The sequence below is a fragment of the Pinus tabuliformis genome, chromosome J (assembly GCF_031772625.1).
Source record: "Pinus tabuliformis cultivar Carrire ecotype Pingquan chromosome J, CPIR1, whole genome shotgun sequence".
In the NCBI taxonomy this organism is placed as follows: Eukaryota; Viridiplantae; Streptophyta; class Pinopsida; order Pinales; family Pinaceae; genus Pinus; species Pinus tabuliformis.
This window is the reverse complement of record NC_142295.1, coordinates 89,461,066-89,478,860: the sequence shown is the minus strand read 5'-3', so window position 1 is coordinate 89,478,860 and position 17,795 is coordinate 89,461,066. Positions and strand designations below refer to the sequence as shown.

At 39.6% G+C, this 17,795-nt stretch overlaps 1 protein-coding gene across 1 annotated transcript in view; it reads right to left on the bottom strand.

Moving 5' to 3' along the window:
* The window catches only part of LOC149225657 (DENN (AEX-3) domain-containing protein), a 220,987-nt gene that overhangs the window by 40,758 nt on the left and 162,434 nt on the right, over positions 1-17,795 (bottom strand). Inside the window, exons 16-17 of the mRNA XM_089377240.1 lie at positions 3,722-3,829; positions 3,534-3,599 (exon numbers count right to left, since the gene is read on the bottom strand). Coding sequence (XP_089233366.1) covers positions 3,534-3,599; positions 3,722-3,829 — 174 coding nt within the window. The remainder of the gene's footprint in view (positions 1-3,533; positions 3,600-3,721; positions 3,830-17,795) is intronic.

The window sequence follows — 17,795 nt, the reverse complement described above, 5'->3', positions numbered from 1 at the left end:
AAGAGACTTAGAAATAATCTCAACTGTTGATCTCCAAGATGTTTCTAAAAGGAAGATTCAAGATGTTTCTGGGGGGGATTGGGGTCAAAGATTTGGACTCAATGAAGATTATAAATGGTGGCTAGCGATGGAGGTGAAGACACAACAAAGAGCACAAGTGTGTGAACGAGTCATCATTAGAGAAAGCAATTTTCTCTGCAATGCCAATGGCTCAGTGACTAGTGCGTAGAGAAGGAAGAAGTGCGAGTGGGTTTGAGCAAACCCACAAAGGCCGAGTTGGAGGAGATTGCATGGATGAGTTGCTAAAAGGAGATCGAGTTTGTCAAGAGAAGGCCGAGTTTCAAGAGTGCTAGGGCTTTTCCAATGCGCAATAGTGGAAGGGCACAGATCTAATTGCTGGAGGCCAATTTATTTAGAGCAATTTCAACTGGTGGCAAATTTCCTTGAGGCCAATTTACCTGGGATGAATTCAATCTGATGGAGCTGAGTTGCAAGTTCAAGATTGTATTTTTCCTTGTATCTCTATGGGTCGAAAACCCAGATTTTCCGGATAATGAAATGACAGAGAATTGTTTGTGGCTTAATTAATTTTGCAATGTGTAATTGGTCGATGATTCAATTCTTATTTGGTTAAATAAATAATAATTGGGGATAAATTAAATTGTTGTGATCTCGCTGGTATTAGAAATTTAACTCTTCATGGGTTACAAGTTACAACGAGACATCCAAGGCATACATAGTGTACATTCCAGCACAAAAGAAGACTATCATCAGGAAAGATGTGAAGTTTGAGGAGGATAGGGCTTTGAGAAAGCCCTTAGAGCGTGAGAAAACTACAATGTAGGAGGGCAACAGCAGGCTCCCAAGTAGGATGCTCAGTTAGTACCTCAAACCATAGTTGTGCATGGGTAGGACGAGGACACGCAAATGCATGAGCGAGAGGAGCCTGCTCAATCAATGACTCTCATTACTGAGATGAGAGGAAGATGGGCATAATAGTTGATCCAAGAGGCACAACAGCAAGTTGGTGCGCCTAGTACATCAATTCGACAAAGCAGAGAACCACAGAGGTAGACAAGATATATGGCACTTATGACAGAGTTAATGGATGTCGAGCCTTCCAATTATCAAGAGGCACCCATTCAGTAGGTTTGGAGAGATGCCATGGTTAAGGAGTATGCCTCCATCATGAAGAACGATGTTTGGGAGGTGGTGCTAAGGCCAACGGGAAAATCTATCGTAGGCTCTCGCTGGGTCCACAAGATCAAGCATGGAGCTTATGGGAGTATCGAGAAGTACAAGGTGAAATTTGTGGCAAAGGTGTTCTCACAAATAGAGGGAGTTGACTATGATGAGACATTTACCCTAGTTGCAAGGTATTTGTCAGTCAGGGTGATTGCAGTTTTTGTAGCACAGACAGGGTGGAAGATCCACCAGATGGAAATGAAGACAACCTTCCTCAATGGTGTTGTTGAGGACATTTACACTGAGCAGTCGGAGGGATTCGAGACATGCAACAGGGATACACACATATACACGTGTTGAGATATCTCAAGGAGACAGTAGAGCATGGATTGTGGTATAGACAAGTTGATGAGTTGAGGCTTGAGGGCTTCACTGATGTAGATTGGGCAAGGAGCTCCATAGAAAAGAAGAGCACATTGGGATGCGTGTTCAGTGTTGGATCAACAGTTGTTTCTTGGTTCAACGGAAAGCAAAGATCAATCGCATTGAGTTCAGCCAAGGTTGAGTACATGACTAGCAATTGGGCGGGGTGTGAAGTTATTTGGTTGAGGAAGCTTCTTGTGGGCTTATTCAGGACAGAGTTGGAGCCTCTAGTGATACACTGTGACAATAAAAGTTGCATCAAGCTCTCTGAAAATCTAATGTTTCATAATAACTCTAAGCACATCGACATATGTTATCACCACATCAAAGATATTGTTCAGACTCCAGAGAGGTATTGTTACACTCTAGGACGTACCCACAAAGGAGCAAACAATAGACATTCTAACCAAAGCTTTGCTAGGGACCAAATTTGTATACCTCAGAGAGAAGTTGGGTGTAGTGTTGATTCCAGAACAGCTTCCTCTCTAAGAGGGAGTGTTGATTAGAATAAAGAAGAAGTGTTTTGCTTGTCAAAGTGCTAAGACTAGCAAAAGAACACACAAGACTACTACTTTAGCATATATTAATTTATTTACCTATTTCCTAAAGTTAGACTTAGGAAAAAGGAGAAGTTCCTAAGTTAGCTTATGATTTAATCTCAACCATTAATCACGATTTAATCTCAGCCATTAAGAAGGAGAATAGGGATGAGGTCGAAGTTATTAGAGAAGACAGAGCGTGTTGGTGGCAAGTCAATTTGAACACAAACAAGTGTGAGAGAGCGGCGAAGGAAGAGCAAGGGTTTCAGCAGATCACATAACTCAGCATCCAAGCAGAAGAAATTGAGTGAGGGTTGAGCCTTTACAGCCCAGCGCAAAGGTCTATTCACGTGTATGGATCAGATTGCTGGTTTGTGCAGGAGTTTTGCAGATCCAGTGCGCAGGAAGTGAACTGATTTATATGGGGAGTGGAAAAGTATTTTACTTGTGATAAATTAGGAAGTTTCTCCTTTGTTGTAATTCTCAGAAGAAAATCTTTTTATGCAAAAGAATAATAAAATACACACAACATTGCAGGTTTTCCCTGGAGTTGGGGTTTCCTGGGTATATCTTGTGTTCTATGTGTCGATGTGTTTGCTGATTTATTTTCCACTGTGCATGTTAGAAAACTCAGTGTATTTGTGATTTAAGTTTCCAGAATATTAGTTGTTTATTTCTGGGTTTTTACACTCAGAAAATTACAAATCAGTTTACTAGGTTTTAAAGAAATCTAACATCATACATAATAAGGCCTTCGCCAGTTTTTCTTTTTGTTACAAGTTAAAGGGTTCATTCATCATCACCCACCAAACAAAAAATAGTACAACTTGCATTTAACCAACCCAGCTAATTACTGTTGTCCCATTTAAAAAAAGCGATCTAATCAGCAGTTGGAAACATGTCTATAATTGCAGACAACACTCATTAACTATAACCTCAGTAACCTATTCTTAACAGAGTATAAGCATACACACACTGTAATGCATAGAATAATGCATGTGCACCAAAAACAGAAATTATAGAACACATCATCAAAAGAGGGGTAAACATAATTAGCGTACGCTGTGTGCCGTGTCCTTAACATCTAATATAAATATACAAAAACTTTACTAAACAGAATGACATAAATCAAATATATAAGATATGATGAGATAATTTTATTAATGTACTCGGGTGACCACAAGAGTAGGTCGATGGGACTAAAAGATACATCCAGTGGAAATACAAGACGTGGAAGTGCAAATGTGACTCCATGGTAACTCCAAAGCTAAAAAGACTAGAGATATGACTAAACATTGACTATAGAATGCACCATTAAGGAAACATAAAGCAGATGGTGAAATGCTTGATAGAACTCATTATATCAATACATGGTTTAAAAACTACCTTAATAAATGGTTGATCTCTGATGGGAAAAGAATCAACAAAACTGTCCTTTAGCAGAAGGGAAACCTGTAAAATCATACACAAGTCCAAGAACATAGAACATTCATTCTAACTAGCAAATTCCAATCATTTCAGAAACGATTAAAAGCAAATTTATTAATCTGAAAAATACAGGAGTTGAAGATTACCCTATCATTATTCGACTGTACATTTGTAATAGTATGAGAGCGCAAGTCTGAGAAAAACGATTCAAAGTAGCTTCTAAGAACTGCAAGGAAATCTTCTGCAGCCTTTGTCTGCAAAGCACATCTTAAAGAGAAATCAGTACAAAAGGAGCAGCTAAGCATCCATGACAAGCGGTTAATAAATAGGGCAAACAATCAGAAATCAAAGTAGGGAATAATGAACCAATAACAACAACTTCCAAACAAGATATTGTAACACAATGCAACATCATAACAGTCGTGAAATATCATATTCAAACAAGAAAGTCTAACCACCGACAGAGAAAAATAAACATCTTCTATTATCCAATTCCTCAAGTTAATCGATATATCGTAAAAGGGAACAAACCAAGAAATGCCATTTGCATTCCTTTTGAGTAAGAACACAAAAGGATGTTTTTAGATTGGATCTTCATGTCTCCCATGTAGGGCAATTTGTAATAACTAGAAACAGCATGGGTGAGACTCCGATTGATAATCACGAAGATGTATATTTATAATAAGTGCTCAAAAAATTGTCACCAAAATATGTCAACGGTCATTGTAAAATTTAAATTGCATTACTGCCAGAGAAGTATACAAAAAGTATGGGACAATACCGAAAGACAATGATATTTCAATATTAAATAATTGGAACTTACATCATACTTCCAAGCAGTAAACTACAATCAGGCAAAACAAACATAGGATCCAAAGTTCCAAACAATACAGGATAATTACATCCGAGTGTTTCAAAGAACACCAGTCTAGATGATATTCAATGTGAATGAAAAGATGAGACCACAAAGACAAACGACCAATTTATGCAAGGCTAACTCAGAGACATAAAATTTGTTCCTCAATTAGCTTTCCCAAAGCTGGATATGTGCATACAGCAACACACCAGGCACAGGTAATGAGTAACCAGTAGGCATCCTCCAAAAACTAGGCATGCTGGTACACCAGAACAGATATACTACTCTCTCTCTCTCTCTCTCTCTCTCTCTCTCTCTCTATGAGGGTAGGAATCGTCCCATCTTCCTTTTCCTTTGGTTCCCTAGTGTCAGCTTCTTTAGATCCCCTTTGAGTAGGAAGATTGTCATCATTGCTAAGAGACATATCTTCGTCAAAGGTGACATCATGGCTAATCTCGATCTCCCTTTGACCAGCCACATAGATTCAATAGCCCTTAGGGTTTTCAATATAGCCCACGAAGATTCCTTTCTTTCCAGATGCACCCAATTTATTCCTCTTCTCCTTCGGCACATGAAAATATACCAGACTTCCAAAAATTCTATAATGAGATACGTCAGGTTTCTTTCCAGTGAACATCTCTTCGGGAGTCTTGGAACCCAATGTTTGATGAAGGCATCAGTTTTGCACATATACGGTGGTATTCGCAGCTTCGGCCCATAGGAACTTCGGAAGTCTTTGATTGTGAAGCATATCACGAACAACTTCCACAATCGTACGATTCTTCCTTTTCGCCACACCATTCTGCTCAGGGGTATATGGTGTTAGAGTCTCCCTCTTAATGCCAGCTTCTTTGCAAAAGTCATGGAACTCATTGGATTCATACTCAGTCCCATTATCAGTCCTTAAGATCTTGATTTTCTTTTCGGTTTGATTCTTGATCAAGGCTATGAAGTGACGAAACCAAGTGAGCACTTCATCCTTCTTTTTCAAGAAATATATCTAAGTCTTGCGAGAATAGTCATCTATAAAAGTGAGGTAATATAAATATCCTCCCAAGGAGTTCACAAGCATCATACCAAATATGTCTGAGTGAACCAACTACAATATATTGGAGGTCTTGCTTAGGCTTGAGGGGTATGGTCCCCTTTTGAGCTTCCCTTCGGCACATCTCGGACATACACCTTCTTGCTCTAATTGGAACTCAGGCATCTCTATCACCATTTGTCTTGCATTGGGTAGAGCTTTATAATGAAGGTGAGAAAACCTCTGATGCCATAGTTCGGACTGAAGTGATGTGTCACAAGACATGACACCCAGTGGACTTCCTCCAACCTGATATAATGAATCGACTCGAAACCCAAGAGTGAAAGCTTCTTTAAAATTCTTTTTCCATACACGTACCTTGCCATCGATGAAGGTTACCTTGTAGCCTTTGTCTTCCATTGCCGAAACGGACACCAAGTTCTTTTTGAGATCAAGTACATATAGGACTTCTTGCAAATGGGTTGTATTACCCTGATTCAATTGAAGAGTGACATTCCCTACGCCTTTCACGGGATATTTTGCGTTGTCCCCAAGAACAATTTCCAGGTTGGTCTCCTTCTCTATCAAATTAGAGAGAGCTTCTTTGAAACCAGTGCAGTGCCTTGAGGCACCACTATCAATAAGCCAATTTCCCAGCGTGTCCGAGGGAGCAAAAGTAGAGAGGGTCGCTGGTAGACAATATTCATCTTGCTTATCATTAAACGTTAGATTCATACCTGGAGTTTCTTGCATTCTTGAAGGGTTGTCCTCTTCCTTGATTTCCAGCATTTCTTTTACCTCTGCCATTGGACCTGCCATTCCTTTGATTGCGTTGAGAGTGATTTTGGTCATCGTCATGGTGTGAGTCCCTTTTATCAGGGCACTCCCTTGCATAATGGCCCATTTTATTGCAATTGTAACATCGTCCTTTTCTTCCACCCTTCGGTCTAGCCTTTCCTTTGGATTTAGCCCCAGAATTGTTTCTTCTTTTAGCATGAGAAGATAAGGCAGAGGGATGGCCTTTAAGTGCGGGCATTTCTTGCTCTTCCATCCTTGTCTCTTCTTGAATACATCTAGCCATCAATTCCTCAAATCCTGGGATGACATTATTGTTCAGAAGAGTAGTCCTAAATATATACCATTCAGGTGGCAGTCCTCCAAGAGTTGTGATAGTCATTTCCCTGTCAGGAACTACTTCCCCAATAGATAGGAAATCATTCTTGATCTCAATGATCCTTAAGAAGTATGCTTGCATACTCTCAACTTTGCCCTTCTTAATTTCCTTCAGCTTATTTCTAAGGAACAGAACTTGATTTGCATCATTAACTTTAAATAAACTCACCAATCTATCGTAGATTTCCTTGGAGGTTGTCAGCTCAGAAACATAGGCCTCCAGGCACTTGTCGATAGAGTCCTAGATGATCTTCCTTGCTTTGACTTCTCCCTTGGACCACTTGCTTTTGGCAGCAGCAGATGGATTTGATGGAAGCGCAACAACATTGCCTCTCACATGGTCCAACACTTCCTGATCTTCTAAAGTCAGATCGAGAGACATCTTCCATCCGTGATAGTCAGACTTCTCACGGAGCTTGTCTTCGGCGGGGAAGAGTGTTGAGGACCCCATGAAGTTTTTAGGATAGCCTTGCCAACCTTCTCTTCGGTGATTGCTCTTGCTCTTGCTTGGGCTTTGTCTTCACCTCAGCTCTGATTCCATGTTAAATTATGGTATGTTCTATGCTTAGAGCAGTTTACTTCTTTTCTTCTTATTAGCCACAGATTAGCAATCACATATACATTAAGTAAAGTGCAAATAGAACATTAAACGATCAACAGAAAACAAGCCAAGACAAGAGACACAAGATGTGGCGGCTAGCCAGGGACAAACCCCAATGTGGGGAAACCCTTTGATCAAATCTTCTTTTATCTTCAATAGTTCAGCAGAGAGAAATAGTACAAAATCAGAATTCTGTAATTTTATATCAGCAGCAGCGAACCCCAGATCGGCAAAGTCAAACTTGGTCAAACGAGTTGAAATTGACCTCCAATATGCTTGGTCAATTTCCGGTCAACTAGCCCTCGAACAGCCTAAAGAAACAGCCCTTGAACAACCCCAAAAACACAGTCAAACTGTTGTTAACTAAAGTCAACCTACTGCCCAAAACTAGGGCAATCAACGCTAGTCAAACCTATGGACGGATTGCCTTGATTTTTGTGTCAAAATCTGTGGCCTGCCTAAGAGAGGCAGCGACACCAAAACTGCACCCTTGATGAGTCAACGCTTGGTCAACGCAAGTCAAAGAGACCTTCAGCAGCTTTTGCGTCCTCCTTTCAGCATCCTCCTTGCCCTAATGCGTCCTCCTTCCATGTGTAAGTTGCTCCTTGTATAACCCAAAGCTAAGGAGAGAGAGAAGAATGAGTGAGATGAGATGATCAGAAAATGAATCAACCTCTACTTGTATTTATATGATTCACTAGGCATATGTGCCACACATTTAACTGTTGGCCGACCTTGACAATTTGTCAAGTAAATACAAATAAATTCATATCTCCATAAATACTTGTCGGAATCAGATGATCTTTAGATCAATCCTACACCTCTCAAAAAGAGGAATCTAGGAAAAATATCAGCTGCCATAAATGAGGTGACCCACATGCAGTTTGGCCCTAGTTGCCAATTTTAACAAAGTAGGAAGCTTTAGCTGTGGTGACAGTGGGAATTAGCTTCATTGTTGCTCTTGACATAGCAAGTGCCCCTCTAGGACCCCCTACTAGCTTGAGCGGTAACAAGCACCTCAACATGTGGGCATAAAATGGAGTGCTTTGTTAGATTCCCTACAAACCTAGCACCTAACACTTAATTCCTAGCGAATTATGGATCTACTAATTAATTGCACAACTAGGTTCCTAGTATAATAAATACAATATATATATATATACCAATCTCGATCACAAAATAGATGACACAACAGATTCTACCCAATCACAATTCTTCATTAAAATGTTGAACTTACTTGGGCTTCTGTCCTAGGAAAATGGCCCAAATGAGGAAATACATATAACAATTGGATCTGATCCAGTAGATCAAGCCCTCCTTGGTTGATATAGATCTCCTTGTTGCCCCCCTCCTTGGACCTAATACACTCACTAAGATGCCTCTCTCAATTGTGTTGTTGTGCGTTGGGTCCATTCCTTCTCCTTAGCCTAGCTTTTATACCTATACATTGAGTTAAATCCCTAACCCTAATCTCCAAAGTGATTGACAACCGAGATTAGATCTCGCCTCACTTGAGATCAAGGGCTGAGATTAAAACATAATCACTAAAGTAAATAATTTACTTTTCCTAAGTTTACTTTAGCTCAATAAGCCAACATAATAATTATGTGCTTTTCCTAAGTCTAACTTAAGCTAAGTTACAAATGCAACTTGCTCACACTAGAGCAGGGGTCTAAGGGTACTCTGGGCGACTTTTGCACCCCTAGACAATTAAACCTGTGCAAAAGTACCTTCCCGAGCTACAAACAATACTCCCTCTTAGTGAAGGAGGTACTTCTGCCACCTAGAACTAACTTCAATCCTGAAACTGCATCCGCTGCCATTGTTGTTCCCTCTAAACTAGAATCCTTCCTTGCCATCTGGTCTAGAAACATCCTCAAAGTCTTGTTGTCCATGGCATGGTACCTAGAAGCCTCCTACTCTTGAACATCCTATAAGGCCATCTTCTGCCAAGAGACCTTGATAGATTTCAAGGACTTTGTCGACTGCTCCTCCCCTCCTGAACCTAAAGCTTAACTCCCTCTAAGTTGTTCAACCTTCGGAGCAACCTGCTCCTTGTTTTTCTGTCACTACTCTGCTTTGTGACAACGCTCGAATAGGTTGGCCTTTTAGCTTATACATGTTTCTCTCTCTAACTCTTATGACATGTCCCTCATCATAGCAAGATCCACTAGGTTTGATCAATATCTTTCCATACTAGAATGTTACATAGAACCCCTTCTTCTCCATCATAGAGATTGAGAGCAAACTCCACTTGAGTTCTAGCACCCATAGCACATCCTTCACTTCCATCTTGTGTCTTATCTCAAGTTGGAATATCACTGCCAATCCCATTCACTACATGTTTGGCATCATCGCCAAACTCCACATGAAGTTCTAAGTCCCACTCAGTCAGGTTGTCAAATTGTTCCCACACTCCTATCATTTGCCTCGTGGCTCCATTCTCTAACAACCACGCACCCACTGGTAATGTGCTTGAGGTAAGGTAGGAAACAAGTATGAATTTGGTTTTGAACTGTCTAGCAAACTCATCCTGAGCTTTTGCCAACACAACTACAATTAGTTGTGTGCCCTTCCCCCCTTTCTGCATCTTCGGACATTCTAAAGGAGTGTCTCGTCTTATGACAGGAAAAACACTTGACTTTAGTCAATCCCTTCTTCTTCTTTGGTTGTGAGATTGAATCCTCACCCCTACTACTCAAACCTTTGCACCTTGTTGCCTGACTAGCAAGAGCAAGACTCTCATTAGTCCCCACTCTTCTGCTAGTCTCCAAATAATGACTTCTCCCATATTCCTTACGGGTGAAGCCATCCACAGTCGGTTCCAATCTGGTAGCTTTTCTCTTCCTAGCACACCTGTCATATTAGTAGCCCATGGTTTTGTGAACGAGCTAAAGGTTATCCTTACAAGCTCACCATCTGACAGGGCAACCACAATAGCTCCAAGCTCATCTCAAACTTGTTGAACCCTAGTGATGCATGATGCCACTATATTTGATTCAATCATCTTGGTGTTCCTAAGCTTCTCCCTCAACACCTTTTTCCGATTTTGATTGTCAATATAATATAAGTTCATCAAAGTGGACCACATTTCGAGGGCACTACTCTTCCTTGATATGTGACGGATAACGTGATCCTTCACTCCATCCGTGATGATACATCTCACCTTCATGTCTTTCAATTCATGGTTTGGCAGAGCTGTAGCGTTTGAAGGAGTTGTACCCTTGGCATTTACAAACTCTCGTAGGTTGTTCTCCTTGATGAATCCTAGTGATGTATAATGTCACTGTATTTTATTTAGTCATTTTAGTGTTCCTAAGCTTCTCCCTCAACACCATTTTCCACTTCTAATTGTCACTTTGATAAAAGCTCAATAGAGCAGTCCACATCTCATAGGCATTATTCTTCCCTAATATGTGAAGGATCACATGATCCTTCACCCCATCCATGATGATACCATAGTATTCAAAACCGACTAGGTTGAATGGCTAACCAGTCAAACCAGCTCATGGAAAATTTTAGGGGCGAATTTTCTCCCTTGGGCTAAATTAAGGGGCTTTATATTTTTATTGGGTGAATATTTTGTATCATAGAACATTATTACAGATCGCCTCAAATTTATTTTATAAAAAAATTAGGTATGGAGGTTAGCCCACCTTATTTTAAGGGATAGGGTAAAAAAAGTAACTTTAGCCCTTGAAATTAGGAGTTACAATCTTCCATTCGCCCTCATTATCAAGAAAATGTATTTATGATAGTTATAAATAAAAATATAAATACAGTGGAGGTATGGTAAATAAATAAAAGCTCTTTTTATACTTACTCCAAAGGTATGTTAAATAAATAAAACCTCTTTTTATATTTAGTCCATAACCCTTTTTCTATTTAAGAAGGCTCAAAAACAAGGTTTCATTTAAGTGAATCCTATGGGCCAAATACCATATTTATAAAAGAGGTATGGTAAATTAATAAAAATATAAATAAATGAAAGGTATGGTAAATAAATAAAACATTTTTTTATATTTACTCCATATGTCACCTTATATTTATGAAGACGCAAGCGTGTAAATAAATAAAAATATAAATAAAGTGGAGGTAGATCCAAGAATCAGGAACTCGTGATGGCTAGGGTTTTAGAAGGAACTAATTGCGTCGCCGCCGCACAACAACCCAGAGATCAGAGCTGCAATGGAACAGCAAGTAGTTCGGCAGCTGGGATCGCCGAGCATGTTTATCTGTCAATGATTTGGCCTGGATCTAAATCAGGAAATGGTACCCAGGGGACGGATCAACTCATACATCGGCCAGGGGAGGGTTCTCTCTTCCTGTCTGCAGAGCAGGGAACCATACCTCCGGGAAAAGGAAGGATAGATTTATCTCAGCACCGACCAGACACTACCCTCGTTCGAGCCGTCGTTCAAACCAAGGAAGGAGAAACAATCAGGCAAGGTAGGGCTGCACGCGATGGGTTGAAGACTGTGCGGTTGTATGAACCCCTGTCCTTCTTCGGACTGTCCCGTGTCGACCGATACGTCGTTCTCAGGCAAAACAACAAGGGAGAGGCCGACAAGCAAGAAAGGGAAGCGAGTAAAGGGTCGAGGGTTAAGCGGCTTGCAACACCCCTGTTCTCCACCGGACAGACGCGGGCTGATGACATCAAGGGGAAGAAGAAACTCATGACCGGGACTCTCCTTATCAAAACTGCCATACCTCGAGAGGTCAAGGCTTCCTTGATACAAACAGAAACTCTGGGCATCATGAATGGGCATCTGAAAAATGACCTCGGAGAGCCTGAACATCTCACTGTTTTGGTGGCCCAAATAGCAGAAGGATCCTGGTCAACCAAGGACTCCGGACAGGAACTAATACAAATTTTTATTAGAACCTTGTCAAGGAGAACAATATGCATGCAAACCTGGAAGGAGAAGCTGATAGAAGATATAAAGTACAAAATACAAGCACAGACAGGCATATCAGCAAACATGCAAAGCTTGATATATGCAGGACAAATTTTACAGGACCAATACACAATGCAAGACTATGGAATTGTGCGAGATTCAACCATCATACTAAGCACGAGACTGAGAGGTGGAAGCTCTGGATCCAGCTCAAAGGGTACAGCGTCGTTCAAGGATGCCGTCAAGGGGAAGGGGGAAGCCAGCAACAAGCCAGCACCACCACAAGATCTATCGGGACCCTATATTGTGGAGCAAAAAATGCAGACCCCGGCACTAACAATCACTCTGCTTGAGGTAAACAAATTTTATACTGATTTTTCTACAAAGGCTGTCATATGCAGATTCAATGGCTTTTGTCCCAAAACTGATGCATTACATCGATGGATCTACTCCACATGGACAACAAACTGTGATATCCATTTATGCTCCAAAGGTTTTTTTATTGTCAGATTCGACACGGTCAAGGAAAGGGAATATGCCCTCCATGAGGGTCCATGGTTCTGGGGCAATGCAGGACTCTTCATGACCCCCTGGTTCCCAGGTTTTGATGCCAATACTATGGTGGTTTCCAAAATGCCGGTATGGGTCAGGTTACACAACCTCCCGCTACACTTCTGGCTTCCCAAAGTCTTCGAAGCAATGGGGAATGCGATAGGAAAATACCTCAAGCAAGACATGGAAAGAATTACAAGAGGTATACATACTTTTGCCAGAATTTGTGTAGAAGTAGATCTTAGCCAAGGCTTACCTAACAGCATAATTCTGATCCATAACAACACACAGTGGAATCAACCACTAGATTATGAGAACACGGCCTTTAGGTGTCGTGGCTGTCAAAAAACAGGTCACCTTCTTAGTAACTGCCCACAAGCCAAAAAAGAAACCAGAAGAAACAAGAAACAAACACAAAAACCAAGAGGCTACAGCACACAGTGAACCCATATGAAGTAGCAGAGGATGAGGAGGCAACTATCCCTCCACCAGATCCTGATGATGTCCCTACCATCCCCAAAGCGAACAATCAGACACACAAGGCGCCAGAAACAGAGGAATTTGTAACACAGGAACTGATGGACTCTTTGCTGGAGAAGATACCAGATACAACGGACACCAGTGGAGCCAAAAGACAACATTCTCCAGAACACTCTGATTCTGACAAGGAAAATCCACGCCCTGTGGAGGGCACTTCTCTCATACTTTATTCATCCTCACCGACTCAAGGGGAATGGAGAAAGGTTGAGAAGAAAAAAGGGAGAAAAGCATGATTTCCTCCCCACTTGTACATTATATTTTTTTCTGGCTTCTCTTTTGGCAACAGTCTTTTGATCTGCTTTATGCATATGCGCCTCAGCATCTACAAAATATAATTTTGTTATCATTAATAAAAATACGATTTTTCCTTCTGGGAAAAAAAAGGTGGAGGTATGGTAAATAAATAAAAACTCTTTTTATACTTCAAAGGTATGGTAAATAAATAAAAATATAAATAAACTATAGGTATGGTAAATAAATAAAACCTCTTTCTATATTTAGTCCATAACCCTCTTTCTATTTAAGAAGGCTCAAAAAAGAGGTTTATTTAATTGAACCCTATGGGCCAAATACCATATTTATAAAAGAGGTATGGTAAATTAATAAAAATATAAATAAACGAGAGGTATGGTAAATAAATAAAACATTTTTTATATTTACTCCATAAGCCACCTTATATTTACGAACACTCAAAAAATGTGTTATATTTAGGTGAAGCCTATGGGCCAAATTATTATTAATACCATGCAAAAAAACATTATTAACCCTAATATTAGTATTAATAAAAATAAAGATGGCACATGGTATTGACCCATGGTATTCACATGGAATGCCCCCTATTTAAAGGGGGGAATTAAACTAGCATAGATCCATCTTTACTCCGGATCAAATATCGTGATATGCAAACTAACATAGAGTGAAAAAAATATTTGATCCCTCTCGTGGCTTGGTATATCAAGAGTAAAAATGGATCTTGTAATTTAATGTCACTTAAACATTTTAACTTGGTTAAAAGAAAAAAATAAAATAAAAATCAATTATTAATTTTATTAATTTTTATAAATTACTAATAGTAGTTTTTAAGCTCCAGGTTTATGATAACCCATGGTATTGACCCATGGTAATACCATGGTATTCATGTGAGCATAAACTATTCAAAGGGGAAATTCTATTAGCTTAGATCCATCTTAATTTCGGGTCTACCAAGTGCTGGGAGGGATAAATAGATTTCATCCCTCTTAGAGTGGTAGATGTGGAGTTAAGATGGATATAGGTTGGTTTTTATGATAATGAAGATATTAAATAGACTTAGGAAATTATATTGTAAAAAAGATCTTAAGGTGAATGGTTAAAGCTACATTTAGTCACTTCACAAAATTTAGTAAAAAATACCGATATCTCCATTAATATTGGTTTTTCTGATTTAACAAAAAGAAATTCAAAACAATGAAATCTTAACTCTTTCCGCATCACCCTCGCAGAAGAGAGATAGTCACTGCCCAGATTTCCCACCATTTTTCAAACATTCTCAATACGATATCTTCATGAAAAAGTTAAGGTACTGATCTTGGATTAGTTGTTTGAAAAATATGTTGGTTTGCACAACCTTTCATCTTCTCTGTTATTCTTAGTTTGTTGTAATGATCTGTTGGGTCACTGCACCATATTGTCCTAAAAGGCGGAGATTGTGCACCAAAAAGGAAATTAATCCACATTGTCCTAAAAGGCGGAGATTGTGCACCAAAAAGGAAATTAATCCACATGTTACAACGCTGTTAAAAATGGTATGAAGGTAGTGAATTATGCTAATAAGAAATTTAGATTCGGAGAGACGTAATTAAATTTTATTATTTAATTGAAGATTTCCAATTAAAATAATAATAAATCTACATTTATATATTTATATATTGATTGGAAGGCTTCTGACAACGGTCACTTCTTTCCATTAGATCCCCTTCAGGCCTTTGGGATACCTACTACTTCATTATATTATATAGTTGGGGCTTGCTACTTGTTGGCGTGTTGGGGTAAACAAACTTGATATGTTGGCGTGTTGGGGTAAACTATCTCACAGTTGGAGTCTATGGAATAAGAAAGAAATTTGATAGCTTGGCAAAAGTGGTAGCTTGACAAAAGTGGTAGAGAAAACATTAATCTCTCCTACCATGACAAACATGGCCACTAAAACTTGCAACATTGTTTGTAGGAAGTGAAAATTATGTTTCTTTTTTCCAAACATGTATGTTAGTATATTACAGTTTAATGAATATGTTTTATTATTATCATATATGGTTTCATACTTTAACAAAACATTCACCAAGACTTCACAATGTTTTATTATTCAGTGAAAGATTTTCCAAGATCTTACAAGATTTTATAATTCAGTGAAAGATCTGCCATGACTTTACAAGATAATATAATCTGGTAAGAGATTCGCCTCCCATTTTTCCTATGAATCATGGGGATTCGCCCATTTATTATACATATAAATTTAGTGTGGTTCTTAAAATTTTCCCTGAACCAGTTGGTTCATTAGACTTGTGACCAAACCAACCAATAAACCCAGTTCATGCCCTTCCAGACCTAGGTTTGGCATCAAACCAGGAATAAATTGGTTGGTTTATGATGAAACCGGCCAATTTGGCCATAAATTGGTCGGTTCATTACCAGCGCAGTTTAGGGAGTCTGGGACCAACGATCACAGTTTTTCAAGTGGTTTTGGAGGAAACCCAGATGGTTTTCCTTCCAAAACAACCCCCCTTGGCCATAAAACCAACCCTCCCCCTCCTAAACCTAAACAAAAAACTTAATTCATCCCTAGCAATGTTGGCAATCAATATTAATGTTAAATTCTTAATGTAAAGGTGTCATTTCCTTTGTCTTTTGTTTTCATCGTTTTACTTAAATTTTTAACATTACCATGAAATGACTCAGGATGTTTGAGAGTGGTTTCGACATCATTGGATTTCGTCTAGAGAAACTAGAATTTTAGATCCCACTCAAAATACAACAGACTTAACAGTTTTCATGATTTCAAGACCCGGGGGATTACAATGATTCTGTCATGTGTGAGGGTATGAGATTGGCATTTGATCGAGAGCATGGCCTTAACGAAAATGTACCCTTCACTCAAAGGAAAATAGTTGGTTAGGCATGCTAAGATTTTTCTACCATATTATAAGCTTGAGGAGATGAACCCTTCACTCAAACCAAAATCATTGGTTAGGTGTGTAAAGCTTTTTCAATTTCTACCATATTATAAGGTTGAGCAATCCAAGTCTGAAGACTTTGACCTAGATGATGTTTATGTGGCTCTTGTCGATGATCCCATTTCTAATAGTGTTGAATAAATGATGAGTTTCATGAGTGATCATGTTGATCAATGATTTGTACTTTTGATGTCTACTTTTACCGCTAACTACCACTGCTAAGGTTGTAGAGGGACTCTGAGGAGTCCTCAGACTCTAAGCCAAATGATGTTTATGTAGCTCTTGTTGATTATCCCATGTCTAGTAGTGGTGATAGATTTGATCATGATGAGAAGTGATCATTTTGATCATTGATATGTAGACTTGTAATAGGCTAGTGGCCCCATAGCTTGTAGCATTGTTTTTGGACTCTAGAGGTTCTAAATGTATTTTGTTGCTGACACTCGATGCCATTTTGATATCTTCACCTTTACATGGTATATAGATGAGCAAAATTTGCATCTTTTGTCTCTATTGGTTTGGAATCATGATTTTAAAAGATAAAAATAAATATTTCATGTATTTTTTTAAAGACAATTTCATTGATATTTGTCTAGTCTGATTTTTCCGGTTCCGGTTCAAAAATCGGTTTGATAGGTGGACCGGTCCGTTCACCGGTTCTAGTTTTGATTACTATGCTTCTAACACTGCTTGATTCAATTGTTATCTATCATGAGCCCTTACCTATGACCTAACCCATCTATCCTACCTCAATAATCCTTGTCGTCATCTACTTCCTTCTAGCGGATATGTGTTCGACCCCCAAATGACCTACCCCTAGCGCGTGTCTACTTAGTGGCCTTCACAATTGGGGCTCCACTTTTCGCTGACCTCCCAACTGTCACTAGTTTGTTTCTCTCCCGTCAGCCTTAGTCTATGGCAGCTTGTCAACTACACAAATTGGTTGACTAGTGATCAATTAAGTTCCTAATCAAGCGACTAGCACAACACCCGTCGACACCTTCGCGGCCCTGCTCTATGACTCTACCTCACATGCATGGCTTTGCTCTGTGCATCTAACAAATAAAGCCTTCTCACCTGTGTGCAGCCTTGGCTGCGACACTACTCGAGTGGTGGCTACAACGTTTCATGCAACGAGCCTCTTCTTCACATATTGAGCATTGCCCAAATTCGACTCCTCACACGGCTTTGCTCATGTTGAACCCCCACTGCTCTACCTCTACTGGTTGTCGTGTGTTGCCTCTTCCCTTGTGCCCTAGTCAGATACACTTCCATACCTTGACCATCTCACTACCCTGACACCCTACGGCTTGTCAACTACTTAAATCATGTCCGGTCTAACAAGTTTTTCATGGGCACTATTGAGG